Source organism: Pseudophryne corroboree, chromosome 10, assembly GCF_028390025.1.
Source record: "Pseudophryne corroboree isolate aPseCor3 chromosome 10, aPseCor3.hap2, whole genome shotgun sequence".
In the NCBI taxonomy this organism is placed as follows: domain Eukaryota; kingdom Metazoa; phylum Chordata; class Amphibia; order Anura; family Myobatrachidae; genus Pseudophryne; species Pseudophryne corroboree.
This window is the reverse complement of record NC_086453.1, coordinates 11,894,313-11,908,687: the sequence shown is the minus strand read 5'-3', so window position 1 is coordinate 11,908,687 and position 14,375 is coordinate 11,894,313. Positions and strand designations below refer to the sequence as shown.

The following is a 14,375-nucleotide window of genomic DNA, read 5'->3' as shown; positions in this document are numbered from 1 at the left end:
CTGGAATGATTCTAGGACGCTCACCCGCAATTGAAATACAGACCAAATAGAAGTTTAGCTGGAGCGCGAGCATACACAGTATTATTAGTGTGTGTTAATGACTTTCTTTATGGTTTTTGCCAACAAAACCGTACAGAGTGTAAATTCCACTGGCCCAGGGACCGATGTGAATGATTGGCCATTCTCTGTGGACAGCTGTGTAATATATGTTGGCTCTATAACTATATAGATCACTAATTGCTTCTGAGGTTTGTATTGCAGCAGTCGGTGAGGAAGTGCAGAATGGTATTAATGCACTGGGCAAATATTGGCGCACCCGGGGTGCGTGCATTTAGGGGTCTATTCATGAAGCAGTGAAAAGAGTGGAGAAGTGAGCCAATGGAGAAGTTGCCCATGGCAACCAATCAGCATTGATGTAACATTTATCAAGTGCATTCTTAAAAAATGATGCTGATTGGTTGCCATGGGCAACTTCTCCACTCTTTTCACTGCTTCGTGAATAGACCTCATTAACACTTATCACCTTCTCCGCAACATCGAGTTCTTTTAAATTATCCGGATAAATTTAGGGGGGGTTTGCACATTAAAGTGTCAACAGTCAACACGAGAGGTCACAAATGAACTATTTGTTTGACTTGCCCCTCACGCCATCTATAAATTATAGTACGAGGAGGACATTCCTTCTCAACGTACACTACACAGACAGAATAGCCATAAACCTCTGAGTAAATGCCTCTAAAATGGCGGTTGGGGGAGGGGGAGGGGATTATATTGGGAGTAATGACTCCAGACATCACTGTAGTCATCTTTGGAAAGAGTGGGGCGATATTAGAGACCATTACACAGACCACTTCTCTAGTAAAATAAGAAGAGAACGAAGGAAGACAACGCTCATTTCATGCCATTAATATAAAGCAGAAATGTCTAATTGGTGGCCCATCAGTCAGATGTGGCCCAGTACAACACAAGGCCCCTGCGGGAGGACACGGCTCCTGCGGGAGGACACGGCCCCTGCGGGAGGACACGGCCCCTGCGGGAGGACACGCCCCCTGCGGGAGGACACGCCCCCTGCGGGAGGACACGCCCCCTGCGGGAGGACAGGGCCCCTGCGGGAGGACAGGGCCCCTGCGGGAGGACACGGCTCCTACGGGAGGACACGGCTCCTGCGGGAGGACACGGCTCCTATGGGAGGACACCGCTCCTGCGGGAGGACAAGGCCCCTGCGGGAGGACACGGCCCCTGCGGGAGGACACGGCCCCTGCGGGAGGACACGGCCCCTGCGGGAGGACACGGCCACTGCGGGAGGACACGGCTACTGCGGGAGGACACGGCTACTGCGGGAGGACACGGCTACTGCGGGAGGACACGGCTACTGCGGGAGGATACGGCTACTGCGGGAGGATACGGCCCCTGCGGGAGGACACGGCCCCTGCGGGAGGATACGGCCCCTTCGGGAGGACACGGCCCCTGCGGGAGGACAGGGCCCCTGCGGGAGGACACGGCTACTGCGGGAGGACACGGCTACTGCGGGAGGACAGGGCTACTGCGGGAGGACACGGCTACTGCGGGAGGATACGGCCCCTGCGGGAGGACACGGCCCCTGCGGGAGGATACGGCCCCTTCGGGAGGACACGGCCCCTGCGGGAGGACAGGGCCCCTGCGGGAGGACACGACTACTGCGGGAGGACACGGCTACTGCGGGAGGACAGGGCTACTGCGGGAGGACACGGCTACTGCGGGAGGACACGGCTACTGCGGGAGGACACGGCTACTGCGGGAGGACACGGCTACTGCGGGAGGATACAGCTACTGCGGGAGGATACGGCCCCTGCGGGAGGACACGGCCCCTGCGGGAGGATACGGCCCCTTCGGGAGGACACGGCCCCTGCGGGAGGACAGGGCCCCTGCGGGAGGACACGACTACTGTGGGAGGACAGGGCTCCTGTGGGAGGACACGGCTACTGCGGGAGGACACTGCTCAGGATCCCGCCAGTCACCATGCCGACGTCGGGATCCCAAGCAATCAAACGTCCGACAGTCGGCATGCCAACTAACAGGGACTATTCCCACTTGTGGTGTCCACGACACCCATAGAGTGGGAATACAATCTGTGGCGAGCGCAGTGAGCCTGCTAGGTGGCGAGCGCAGCGTGCCCGCAAGGGGCTCTATGGCACTCGCCACCCCCCTACAGGCATTCTGCAGTCGGGGTCCCAGGGTCGGTACACTGACCTATGGGATCAGCGCAGCCCCAACCCAACTATACAATCTGCAGCCCCACATCGGGGATAGAGTTCTGGGCTTTCTGTGCGTCATGGGCTCTTAGAATCCCCCCACAATCCCCTCACAGAGATCACAAGGAATTTTACATGAGGTTCTTCAGTGATCCAACAATGGGTTAACGTTAAAGAGATATTCCTGAGAGTTCACCATTGTTGGTCCTGGTGGAAGAGGATACGCAGCACAACATCACCACCAGCGGACAACTCTGTCCTCGTACAGCAATATATCAGTGTTATTATTACCACCTACTATAAATAGCACCAGCATTCGCCAGCGCGCTTATAACTGGGGAAATGTAACGCCTGAGCTTCACACAGCACACTGCTCTACATAAATACACAGTATGTATACACACACACGCACACAGACACATACACACACAGAGCGAGAGAGAGTGAGAGACTGAGCTTCACACAGAACACTGCTCTACATAAATACACAGTATGTATACACACACACACATACACACACACATACACAGAGACACATACACACATACACACACACATACACACACGCACACAGACACATACACACACAGAGCGAGAGAGAGAGACTGAGCTTCACACAGAACACTGCTCTACATAAATACACTATTATATACATGTATACAGTATGTATACACACACAGACACACACACACCCAGACACACACACAGGGAGAGTGAGAGACTGAGCTTCACACAGAACATTGCTTTACATAAATACACTATTATATATACAAATACACACACACACATATATATATATATATATACACACACACCCACATATATACACACACAGACACACAGAGGGAGAGGGAGAGACTGAGATTGTGTGCACGTCAGTTGCATGCTGGCAATGCGTGTTGCATACATGTAGACTACCTCCCTATGTACACAGAGACAAGCAGATGAGAGGGTAACCGGAGTGTATGAAACGTGCAGGGGGCGAGGATATAACCACATAGGAAAGATCACATGGCAGAAGGGGGAGACGTGATCCTGGGGGGGAACCAAGGAACCTACAAAGAGGAGATTGTTCAGATAAGGGAAAGAGACTGAGCTGAATAGACAGAGAGGAACACAGAGAGAGAACCTGCGTACACTGCACATCATGACAGGAGAATTGTGCATACACTGTATGTCATGACAGAAAGAGAACCAACAGTATGTACACTGCACATCATGACAGGAGAAATACGTATACACTGTATGTCATGACAGGAAGAACCTGTGTACACTGCACATCATGATAGGGAAAATGTGCACAGTGTATGTCATGACAGAAAGAGAACCTGCATACACTGCACATCATGACAGGAGAAATGTGCATACACTGTATGTCATGACAGGAAGAAACTGTGGCCCTCATTCCGAGTCGGTCGCTCGGTAATTTTCATCGCATCGCAGTGAAATTCCGCTTAGTACGCATGCGCAATAATCGCACTGCGACTGCGCCAAGTAATTTTACAATGAAGATAGTATTTTTACTCACGGCTTTTTCTTCGCTCCGGCGATCGTAGTGTGATTGACAGGAAATGGGTGTTACTGGGCGGAAACACGGCGTTTTCGGGGCGTGTGGATAAAAACGCTACCGTTTCCGGAAAAAACGCAGGAGTGGCCGGAGAAACGGGGGAGTGTCTGGGCGAACGCTGGGTGTGTTTATGACGTCAAACCAGGAACGACAAGCACTGAACTGATCGCAGATGCCGAGTAAGTCTGAAGCTACTCTGAAACTGCTAAGTAGTTTGTAATCGCAATATTGCGAATACATCGGTCGCAATTTTAAGAAGCTAAGATACACTCCCAGTAGGCGTAGGCTTAGCCTGAGCAACTCTGCTAAATTCGCCTTGCGAGCGATCAACTCGGAATGAGGGCCTGTGTACACTGCACATCATGACAGGAGAAATGTGCATACACTGTATGTCATGACAGAAAGAGAACCTATGTACACTGCACATCATGATAGGAGAAATACGTATACACTGTATGTCATGACAGAAAGAGAACCTATGTACACTGCACATCATGATAGGAGAAATACCATGACAGGAAGTACCTGTGTACACTGCACATCATGACAGGAGAAATACGTATACACTGTATGTCCTGACAGGAAGAACCTGTGTACACTGCACATCATGACAGGAGAAATACGTATACACTGTATATCATGACAGGAAGAACCTGTGTACACTGCACATCATGACAGGAGAAATACGTATACACTGTATGTCATGACAGGAAGAACCTGTGTACACTGCACATCATGACATGAGAAATACGTATACACTGTATGTCATGACAGGAAGAACCTGTGTACACTGCACATCATGACATGAGAAATACGTATACAATGTATGTCATGACAGAAAGAACCTGTGTACACTGCACATCATGACATGAGAAATACGTATACACTGTATGTCATGGCAGGAAGAACCTGTGTACACTGCACATCATGACATGAGAAATACGTATACACTGTATGTCATGACAGGAAGAAACTGTGTACACTGCACATCATGACATGAGAAATACGTATACACTGTATGTCATGACAGGAAGAACCTGTGTACACTGCACATCATGACATGAGAAATACGTATACAATGTATGTCATGACAGAAAGAACCTGTGTACACTGCACATCATGACATGAGAAATACGCATACAATGTATGTCATGACAGAAAGAACCTGTGTACACTGCACATCATGACATGAGAAATACGTATACACTGTATGTCATGACAGGAAGAACCTGTGTACACTGCACATCATGACATGAGAAATACGTATACACTGTATGTCATGACAGGAAGAACCTGTGTACACTGCACATCATGACATGAGAAATACGTATACACTGTATGTCATGACAGGAAGAACCTGTGTACACTGCACATCATGACATGAGAAATACGTATACAATGTATGTCATGACAGAAAGAACCTGTGTACACTGCACATCATGACAGGAGAAATACGTATACACTGTATATCATGACAGGAAGAACCTGTGTACACTGCACATCATGACAGGAGAAATACGTATACACTGTATGTCATGACAGGAAGAACCTGTGTACACTGCACATCATGACATGAGAAATACGTATACACTGTATGTCATGACAGGAAGAACCTGTGTACACTGCACATCATGACATGAGAAATACGTATACAATGTATGTCATGACAGAAAGAACCTGTGTACACTGCACATCATGACATGAGAAATACGTATACACTGTATGTCATGGCAGGAAGAACCTGTGTACACTGCACATCATGACATGAGAAATACGTATACACTGTATGTCATGACAGGAAGAAACTGTGTACACTGCACATCATGACATGAGAAATACGTATACACTGTATGTCATGACAGGAAGGACCTGTGTACACTGCACATCATGACAGGAGAATTACGTATACACTGTATGTCATGTCAGGAAGAACCTGTGTACACTGCACATCATGACAGGAGAAATACGTATACACTGTATGTCATGACAGGAAGAACTTATGTACACGGCACATCATGACAGGAGAAATACGTATACACTGTATGTCATGACAGAAAGAACCCGTGTACACTGCACATCATGACAGGGAAAATCTGCATACACTGTATGTCATGACAGGAAGAATCTGTGTACAGTGCACATAATGACAGGGGAAACGTGTATGCACTGTATGTCATGACAGAAAGAGAACCTGCCTACATTGCTCATCATGACAGGGGAAATGTGCATACACTGTATGTCATGACAGAAAGAACCTGCGTACACTGCACATCATGACAGGGGAAATGTGCATAAACTGTGGGCCTCATTCCGACCCGATCGCACGCTGCACGTCCTCGCAGGGGTGCGATCAGGTCTGGAATGCTCATGCTTGGCTTGCGCATTGCGCACCGATGCCTGGCAATAGCAGTCGCCGGGCAACGACGCTGACAGTGGAGAAAGCGGTCGCAGCGGCGACCACAAAAAGATTGACTGCAGGAAGGTGTTCCGGGGCGTCAACTGACCGCTGGAGGCCGTTTTCGGGGAGTGGTAAGAAAAACGCAGGCGTGTCCAGGTGAACGGAGGGCGGATGTCTGACGTCAAAGCCGAGCCCATCATCGCTGGATCCGTCGCACAGGGTAAGTATGTCCAGGGCTGGTCTTGATTTGTGTGAAACTTTTTTAGCATTGCAGGGCTGCACAAGCGATCGCACCCCTGCAATGCTAAAATACACTCCCCCATAGGCGGAGATTAGTTGATCGCAGCAGCAGCAAAACGTTGCTTGGTGCGATTAACTCGGAATGAGGGCCTGTATGTCATGACAGGAAGAACCTGTGTACACTGCACATCATGACAGCAGAAATGTGCATACACTGTATGTCATGACAGAAAGAGAACCTGCCTACACTGCACATCATGGCAGGGAAAATCTGCAAACACTGTAGGTCATGGAGGGAAGAACCTGTGTACCCTGCACATCATGACAGGGAAAATCTGCATACACTGTATGTCATGACAGGAAGACACTGCGTACCCTGCATATTATGACGGGGAAAATCTGCATACACTGTATTTCATGACAGGAAGAAGCTGCATACACTGCATATCGGGACATGGAAAATCTGCATACACTGTATGTCATGACAGGAAGAACATGTGTACACTGCATATCATAACAGACAGAATGGAGTTCACATCACATCATGAAAGGGTGACTCAACATACATTGGACACCGTCATGACGGGCCTGCATGCACTGCACGTTGTCATGACAGGAAGAATGTGGACAAGCTGCATGTTGTCATGACGCGGGAGAACCTGGCCAAACTGCACGCCATCATGATGCGGAGAAACTGGACAAACTGCACATAGTCATGACGGGGAGAACCTGGACAAACTACACGTCATCATGACTGGGAGAACCTGGACAAACTGCACATCGTCATGACAGGGAGAACCTGGACAAACTGCACGTCATCATGACAGGAAGAACCTGGACAAACTGCACGTTGTCATGATGGGGAGAAACTAGACAAACTGCACATTGTCATGACTAGGAGAACCTGGACAAACTGCACGCCATCATGACTGGGAAAACCTGGACAAACAGCACATCGTCATGACAGGAAGAACCTGGACAATCTGCACATCGTCATGACAGGGAGAACCTGGACAAACTGCACATCGTCATGACAGGGAGAACCTGGACAAACTGCACATCGTCATGACGGGGAGAACCTGAAGACACTGCACGTCATGTGGGGGATGGACCTGTATAAGCTGCCTGTCATGGAGGAATGAACCTGTATATGCTGCATGTCATGACATGGAGAATATGTACACACGGCACATCATGAAAATCTTCATACACTGCATATCATGACAAGTATAATTGACATACATGGTTTATCATGACAGAGATAGAATCTGCATAGACATGACAGAGACATGATAATAAAAGTATCATGACAGGAAGAAAGCACATAGTTACAATATCCTGATACTGGAATAATAATATGTATGCAATATTATATCATGCCAGAATATAAATATTATATAATGTAATAATAAAAATATTACAATACTCTGAGAAGGAAAGAAACATGTTATATTATCTAGTCAATACAGATTCTACTTACATTGCAATATTATCACAGAGAATCTTCGTGTTACTATATCCCAATACAAGAACGATATGTATATGATGGGGATATAACAGAATATACAAGTATTGCAATATCATGATGAAGGGTCTGCTTATTGCATTGCAATATCTATCTATCTACCTACCTATCTATCTATCTTTACATACATAGTACAAAACCCTGGGGATTCTGTAAAATCCTCTATACATCCCGATGCCTTGTTGTAATACAGGGTATATATATGTAGCGTACTATTCCCTGACAGAGAGGCGCTCTGTACACAGGTAAGTACACAGAAGTATACCCTAATAGCGTGCCAGACAGAGAGAGTTTATACAGAAAAACATTTGCTGAGCAGGAGCCGGAGACCGTACAGAATAATAGTGACAGATTATATATAGAATAATGACAGTGAGGCAGATAGCTACCGACACAACATAGAGGAATACTGTAATACGGCAGATAAGTACACACACACACACACACACACACACACACAGCCTGTATATATAGCATACTGTAATGGGCAGATACTTATAGAGACTGTGTATATATATAGCATACTGTAACATGATAGATACGTAAGTACAGAGCCTGTATATATAGCATATTGTAATGGGCAGATACTTATAGAGACCGTATATATAGCATACTGTAATATGATAGATAAGTACAGAGCCTGTATGTAGAATACTGTAATGGGACAAATACCTATAGAGACTGTTGATAGATAGATAGATAGATAGATAGATAGATAGATAGATAGATAGATAGATAGATAGATAGATAGATAGATACTTTAGCATACTGGGGGCAGATACCTATAGAGACTGTATATATAGCATACAGTAATACGATAGATAAGTACACAGCCTGTATATAGAATATTGTAATGTGGCACATACCTATAGAGACTCTCTCTCTCTCTCTCTCTCTATATATATCGTACTGCAATATAATAGATAAGTACAGAGCCTGTATATAGAACATCGTAATGGGGCAGATACCTATGCAGACTGTGTATATAGCACACTGTAATACCATATATAAGTATACAGCCTCTACATATATAATACTGTCATGGGGTAGATACCTATGGAGGCTGTATATATAGCATACTGTAATACGAAAGTTAAGTACAGAGCCTGTACATAGACCATAAAAATGGGGCAGATACATACAGAGACTGTGTATATATATATATATATATATATATATATATATATATATATATACACTGTAAGAGGAGAGAGAAGTATAAAGACTGAGCACAGAATATAGTACTAGGGGCAGAAATCTATAAGATACCCTGTATATATAATGCTACGGAGGGACAGGTACTGATAAGAAGAATACTCTAATAGAGGAGAATATATGTACAGTGACTTTATACTGTACACATGATATCGTGCAGTAACAGGAGAGGCATAGACGATACAGGATTAGTGTAATACAGAGATTGTATACAGAATCATTTCACAGGGGTAGATCTCTCTCTCTCTCTCTCTCTATATATATATATATATGTTAGAGGGGCATGTATCTACAGTGACTATATATAATATAGAGGGGTAGATCTCTATATATACACATTAGAGTGGCACGTATCTACAGTGACTATATATAATATAGAGGGGTAGATCTCTATATATACACATTAGAGTGGCACGTATCTACAGTGACTATATATAATATAGAGGGGTAGATCTCTATATATACATTAGAGTGGCACGTATCTACAGTGACTATATATAATATAGAGGGGTAGATCTCTATATATACACATTAGAGTGGCACGTATCTACAGTGACTATATATAATATAGAGGGGTAGATCTCTATATATACATTAGAGTGGCACGTATCTACAGTGACTATATATAATATAGAGGGGTAGATCTCTATATATACATTAGAGGGGCACGTATCTACAGTGACTATATATAATATAGAGGGGTAGATCTCTATATATACACATTAGAGGGGCACGTATCTACAGTGACTATATATAATATAGAGGGGTAGATCTCTATATATACATTAGGGGGGGCACGTATCTACAGTGACTATATATAATATAGAGGGGTAGATCTCTATATATACATTAGGGGGGGCACGTATCTACAGTGACTATATATAATATAGTTATAAAGGGTAGATTTTTAGATGGAGCATATATATAACCCAGAGAGAGAGCGAGAGAGAGAGGCATATTAGGGCATACAGTATACCTACAGTCATATATAGAATAGTGTTACAGCCGGGGTATCCTATACTGTGACCGGGGGCAGATAACCAGAAAGCACATCTGGAAGCCTCTGGGGCAGATATATACAGGGACTGGAGGGTAAAATCTCATAGAGAGTGAGGTAGCAGCTCCTATGCAGGGGGGCAGAGGCAGAATCGGGTCAGAGGATGAGAGTTGGAGAGAGTGTGAGTGATACTGGGGGGATACAGTGACACTATGAGGATGCTGCAACTATTTATCATCTGCCGGAGCAGCGCTGTCCATGGGGGCCACAGGGGGATGGGGGCACGCAGGGGGATGGGGGGCATAGGGGATGGGGGGCACAGAGGGCTGTGGGGCACACAGAGGTATGGGGGAGGACATAGGGGATGGGGGGCACAGTGGGATGTGGTGGGGGGGGCACACAGAGGGCAGGGGGGCATGCAGAGGGCTGTGGGGCACGCAGGGGGCTGGGGATGCACACAGAGGTATAGAGCGCACACAGAGGGATGGGGGGGCACACAGAGGTATACGGGGCACACAGAGATGGGGGGCACGCAGGGGGCTGGGGGTGCACACAGAGGTATAGGGGGCACACAGAGGGATGGGGGGGCACACAGAGGGATGGGGGGCACACAGAGGTATACGGGGCACACAGAGGTATACGGGGCACACAGGGGGCACACAGAGGTATGGGGGGGCACACAGAGGTACAGGGGGCACACAGGTACAGGGGGCACACAGAGGGATGGGGGGCACACAGAGGTATAGGGGGCACACAGAGGTATGGGGGGGCACACAGAGGGATGGGGGGCACACAGAGGGATGGGGGGGCACACAGAGGGATGGGGGGGCACACAGAGGGATGGGGGGGCACACAGAGGTACAGGGGGCACACAGAGGAACAGGGGCACACAGAGGAACAGGGGGCACACAGAGGTATAGGGGGCACACAGAGGTATAGGGGGCACACAGAGGTATAGGAGGACGCTACCTAGAGGCATGGGGTGGGGGCACAGATTGGGGTGGCACAGTAATACATGGTGGTCACACACCGACACTGGGGAGGGAGCATGCCGGCACACTGTACTAGTTCCCCAGCCAGCCAGGGCAGCTGAGCCCCGGGATCTGCAGACAGTAACAGGTGAGTGATAGCGCCCCGGCCCGGGGGCCACTTACCCAGTGCCAGGTGCAGAAGGGGCAACAGCAGGGCGCTGACCCCGGGGCAGCTCATCTTTCCCATTCCGACCCCGGTACCTCCATCTGCTTCACACGCCTGGGTGCAGACCGGGGATCCCCGGAGCCTGGTGCCGGCACATCCCCTGCTGGAAGCCCCACCGGACGGGTGAGGAGGGCTGCGAGCGGGTGTAAGAGCCTATCCTGGGCGGCTCTGTCCCTCACTGCCTGCAGCAGCTACAGCCTGGCATCAACTGGCTCTCCCCGCCGCTGCCTGCCTCCCCCCGCCTCCTCCTCCTCCTCCTCCCCTGCCTCATGGAGTGCTCACTCCCCCAGCCTCTGCCTCATGGAGTGCTCACTCCCCTCTCACCCAGCCTCAGTCCCCTCTCCCCCCAGCCCTTGCCTCATGGAGTGCTCACTCCCCTCTCCCCCCAGCCTCACTCCCCTCTCCCCCCAGCCTCACTCCCCTCTCTCCCCAGCCTCACGCCCTTCTCCCCCCTGCTCCTCTCTGCCTCATGGAGTGCTTACTCCCCTCTACCCCCAGCCTCACTCCCCTCTGCCTCATGGAGTGCTTACTCCCCTCTCCCCCCAGCCTCATTCCCCTCTGCCCCATGGAGTGCTCACTCCCCTCTCACCCAGCCTCACTCCCCTCTCACCCAGCCTCACTCCCCTCTCCCCCCAGCCTCTGCCTCATGGAGTGCTCACTCCCCTCTCCCCCAGCCTCACTCCCCACTATCCCCAGCCTCACTCCCTTCACCCCACAGCTTCACTCCCCACTATCCCCAGCCTCACTTCCCTCTCCCCCAGCCTCACTCCCCTCTCCCCCCAGCCTCTGCCTCATGGAGTGCTCACTCCCCTCTACCCCAGCCTCACTCCCCACTATCCCCAGCCTCACTCCCCTCTCTCCCCAGCCTCAATCCCCTCTCCCCCCTGCTCCTCTGCCTCATGGAGTGCTCACTCCCCTCTCCACCCAGCCTCACTCCCCTCTCCCCTCTGCCTCATGGAGTGCTCACTCCCCTCTCACCCAGCCATTGCTTCATGGAGTGCTCACTCCCCTCTCCCCCAACCTCACTCCCCTCTCCTCCCAGCCTCTGCCTCATGGAGTGCTCACTCCCCTCTCACCCAGCCTCAATCCCCTCTCACCCAGCCTTACTGCCCACTATCCCCAGCCTCACTCCCCTCTCCCCTCTGCCTCATGGAGTGCTCACTCCCCTCTCACCCAGCCTCACTCCCCTCTCACCCAGCCTCAATCCCCACTATCCCCAGCCTCACTCCCCTCTCCCCCCAGCCTCTGCCTCATGGAGTGCTCACTCCCCTCTCCCCCCAGCCTCTGCCTCATAGAGTGCTCACTCCCCTCTCCCCCAGCCTCTGCCTCATGGAGTGCTCACACCCCTCTCCCCCCAGCCTCACTCCCCTCTACCCCCAAGTTTTTGCCTCATGGAGTGCTCACTCCCCTCTACCCCAGCCTCTGCCTCATGGAGTGCTCACTCACCCCTGCTCCTCTGCCTCATGGAGTGCTCACTCCCCTCCTCCCCCTGCTTATCTGCCTCATGGAGTGCTCACTCCCCTCCTCCCCCTGCTTATCTGCCTCATGGAGGGCTCACTCTCCTCTCCCCCAGCCTCTGCCTCATGGAGTGCTCACTCCCCTCTCCCCCAGCCTCACTCCCCTCTCCCCCCCAGCCCCTGCCTCATGGAGTGCTCACTCCCCTCTCCCCCATCCTCTGCCTCGTGGAGTGCTCACTCCCCTCTCTCCCAGCCTCTGCCTCATGGAGTGCTCACTCCCCTCTCACCCAGCCTCACTCCCCCCCCCCCTCCAGCCCCTGCCTCATGGAGTGCTCACTCCCCTCTTCCCCAGCCTCACTCCCTTCCCCAGCCCCTGCCTCATGGATTGCTCACTCCCCTCTCCCCCAGCCTCTGCCTCATGGAGTGCTCACTCCCCTTTTCTCCCTGCTCCTCTGCCTCATGGAGTGCTCACTCCCCTCTCCCCCCTGCTCCTCTGCCTCATGGAGGGCTCACTCCCTTCTCCCCCCAGCCCCTGCCTAATGGAGTACTCACTCCCTTCTTCCCCAGCCTCTGCCTCATGGAGTGCTCACTCCCCTCTCCCCCTGCATCTGCCTCTTGGAGTGCTCATTCCCCTCTCCCCCTATCCTCACTCCCCTCTCCCCCCAGCCCCTGCCTCATGGAGTGCTCACTCCCCCAGCCTCTGCCTCGTGGAGTGCTCACTCCCCTCTCCCCCCAGCCTCACTCACCTCTCCCCCTGCTCCTCTGCCTCATGGAGGGCTCACTCCCCTCTCCCCCCAGCCTCTGCCTCATGGAGTGCTCACTACCCTCTCCCCCCACCCTATGCCTCATGGAGTGCTCACTCCCCGCTACCCCCAGCCTCTCTCATACTCTGTAATCTCCCATTCCCTGTGCCCCCATTACACCTCCTCCATACATCTGTGTGCCCCCGGTATGTACTGTACCCCCCATGTGCCATCTCTCATACCCTGTAATCCCCCATTCCCTGTGCCTCATTACACCTCCTCCATCCATCTGTGTGCCCCCGGTATGTACTGTACCCCCCATGTGCCATCTCTCTCATACCCTGTAATCCCCCATTCCCTGTGCCCCCATTACACCTCCTCCATCCATCTGTGTGCCCCCGGTATGTACTGTACCCCCATGTGCCATCTCTCTCATACCCTGTAATCCCCCATTCCCTGTGCCCCCATTACACCTCCTCCATCCATCTGTGTGCCCCCGGTATGTACTGTACCCCCATGTGCCATCTCTCTCATGCCCTGTAATCCCCCATTCCCTGTGCCCCCATTACACCTCCTCCATCCATCTGTGTGCCCCCGGTATGTACTGTACCCCCATGTGCCATCTCTCTCATACCCTGTAATCCCCCATTCCCTGTGCCCCCATTACACCTCCTCCATCCATCTGTGTGCCCCCGGTATGTACTGTACCCCATGTGCCATTACTCACATACCCTGTAATCCCCCATTCCCTGTGCCCCCATTACACCTCCTCCATCCATCTGTGTGCCCCCGGTATGTACTGTAC

At 50.6% G+C, this 14,375-nt stretch overlaps 1 protein-coding gene across 2 annotated transcripts in view; it reads right to left on the bottom strand.

Annotated features, from left to right (window-relative positions):
• The window catches only part of IGSF21 (immunoglobin superfamily member 21), a 555,163-nt gene extending 543,569 nt beyond the window's left edge, over positions 1-11,594 (bottom strand). The window contains exon 1 of one of the 2 annotated variants that reach the window (XM_063942118.1): positions 11,328-11,594. In XM_063942118.1, coding sequence (XP_063798188.1) covers positions 11,328-11,391 — 64 coding nt within the window. In that variant the 5' untranslated portion in view covers positions 11,392-11,594. The remainder of the gene's footprint in view (positions 1-11,327) is intronic. The other variant, XM_063942117.1, reaches the window with a different exon arrangement.
• Positions 11,595-14,375: the final 2,781 nt, after the last annotated feature.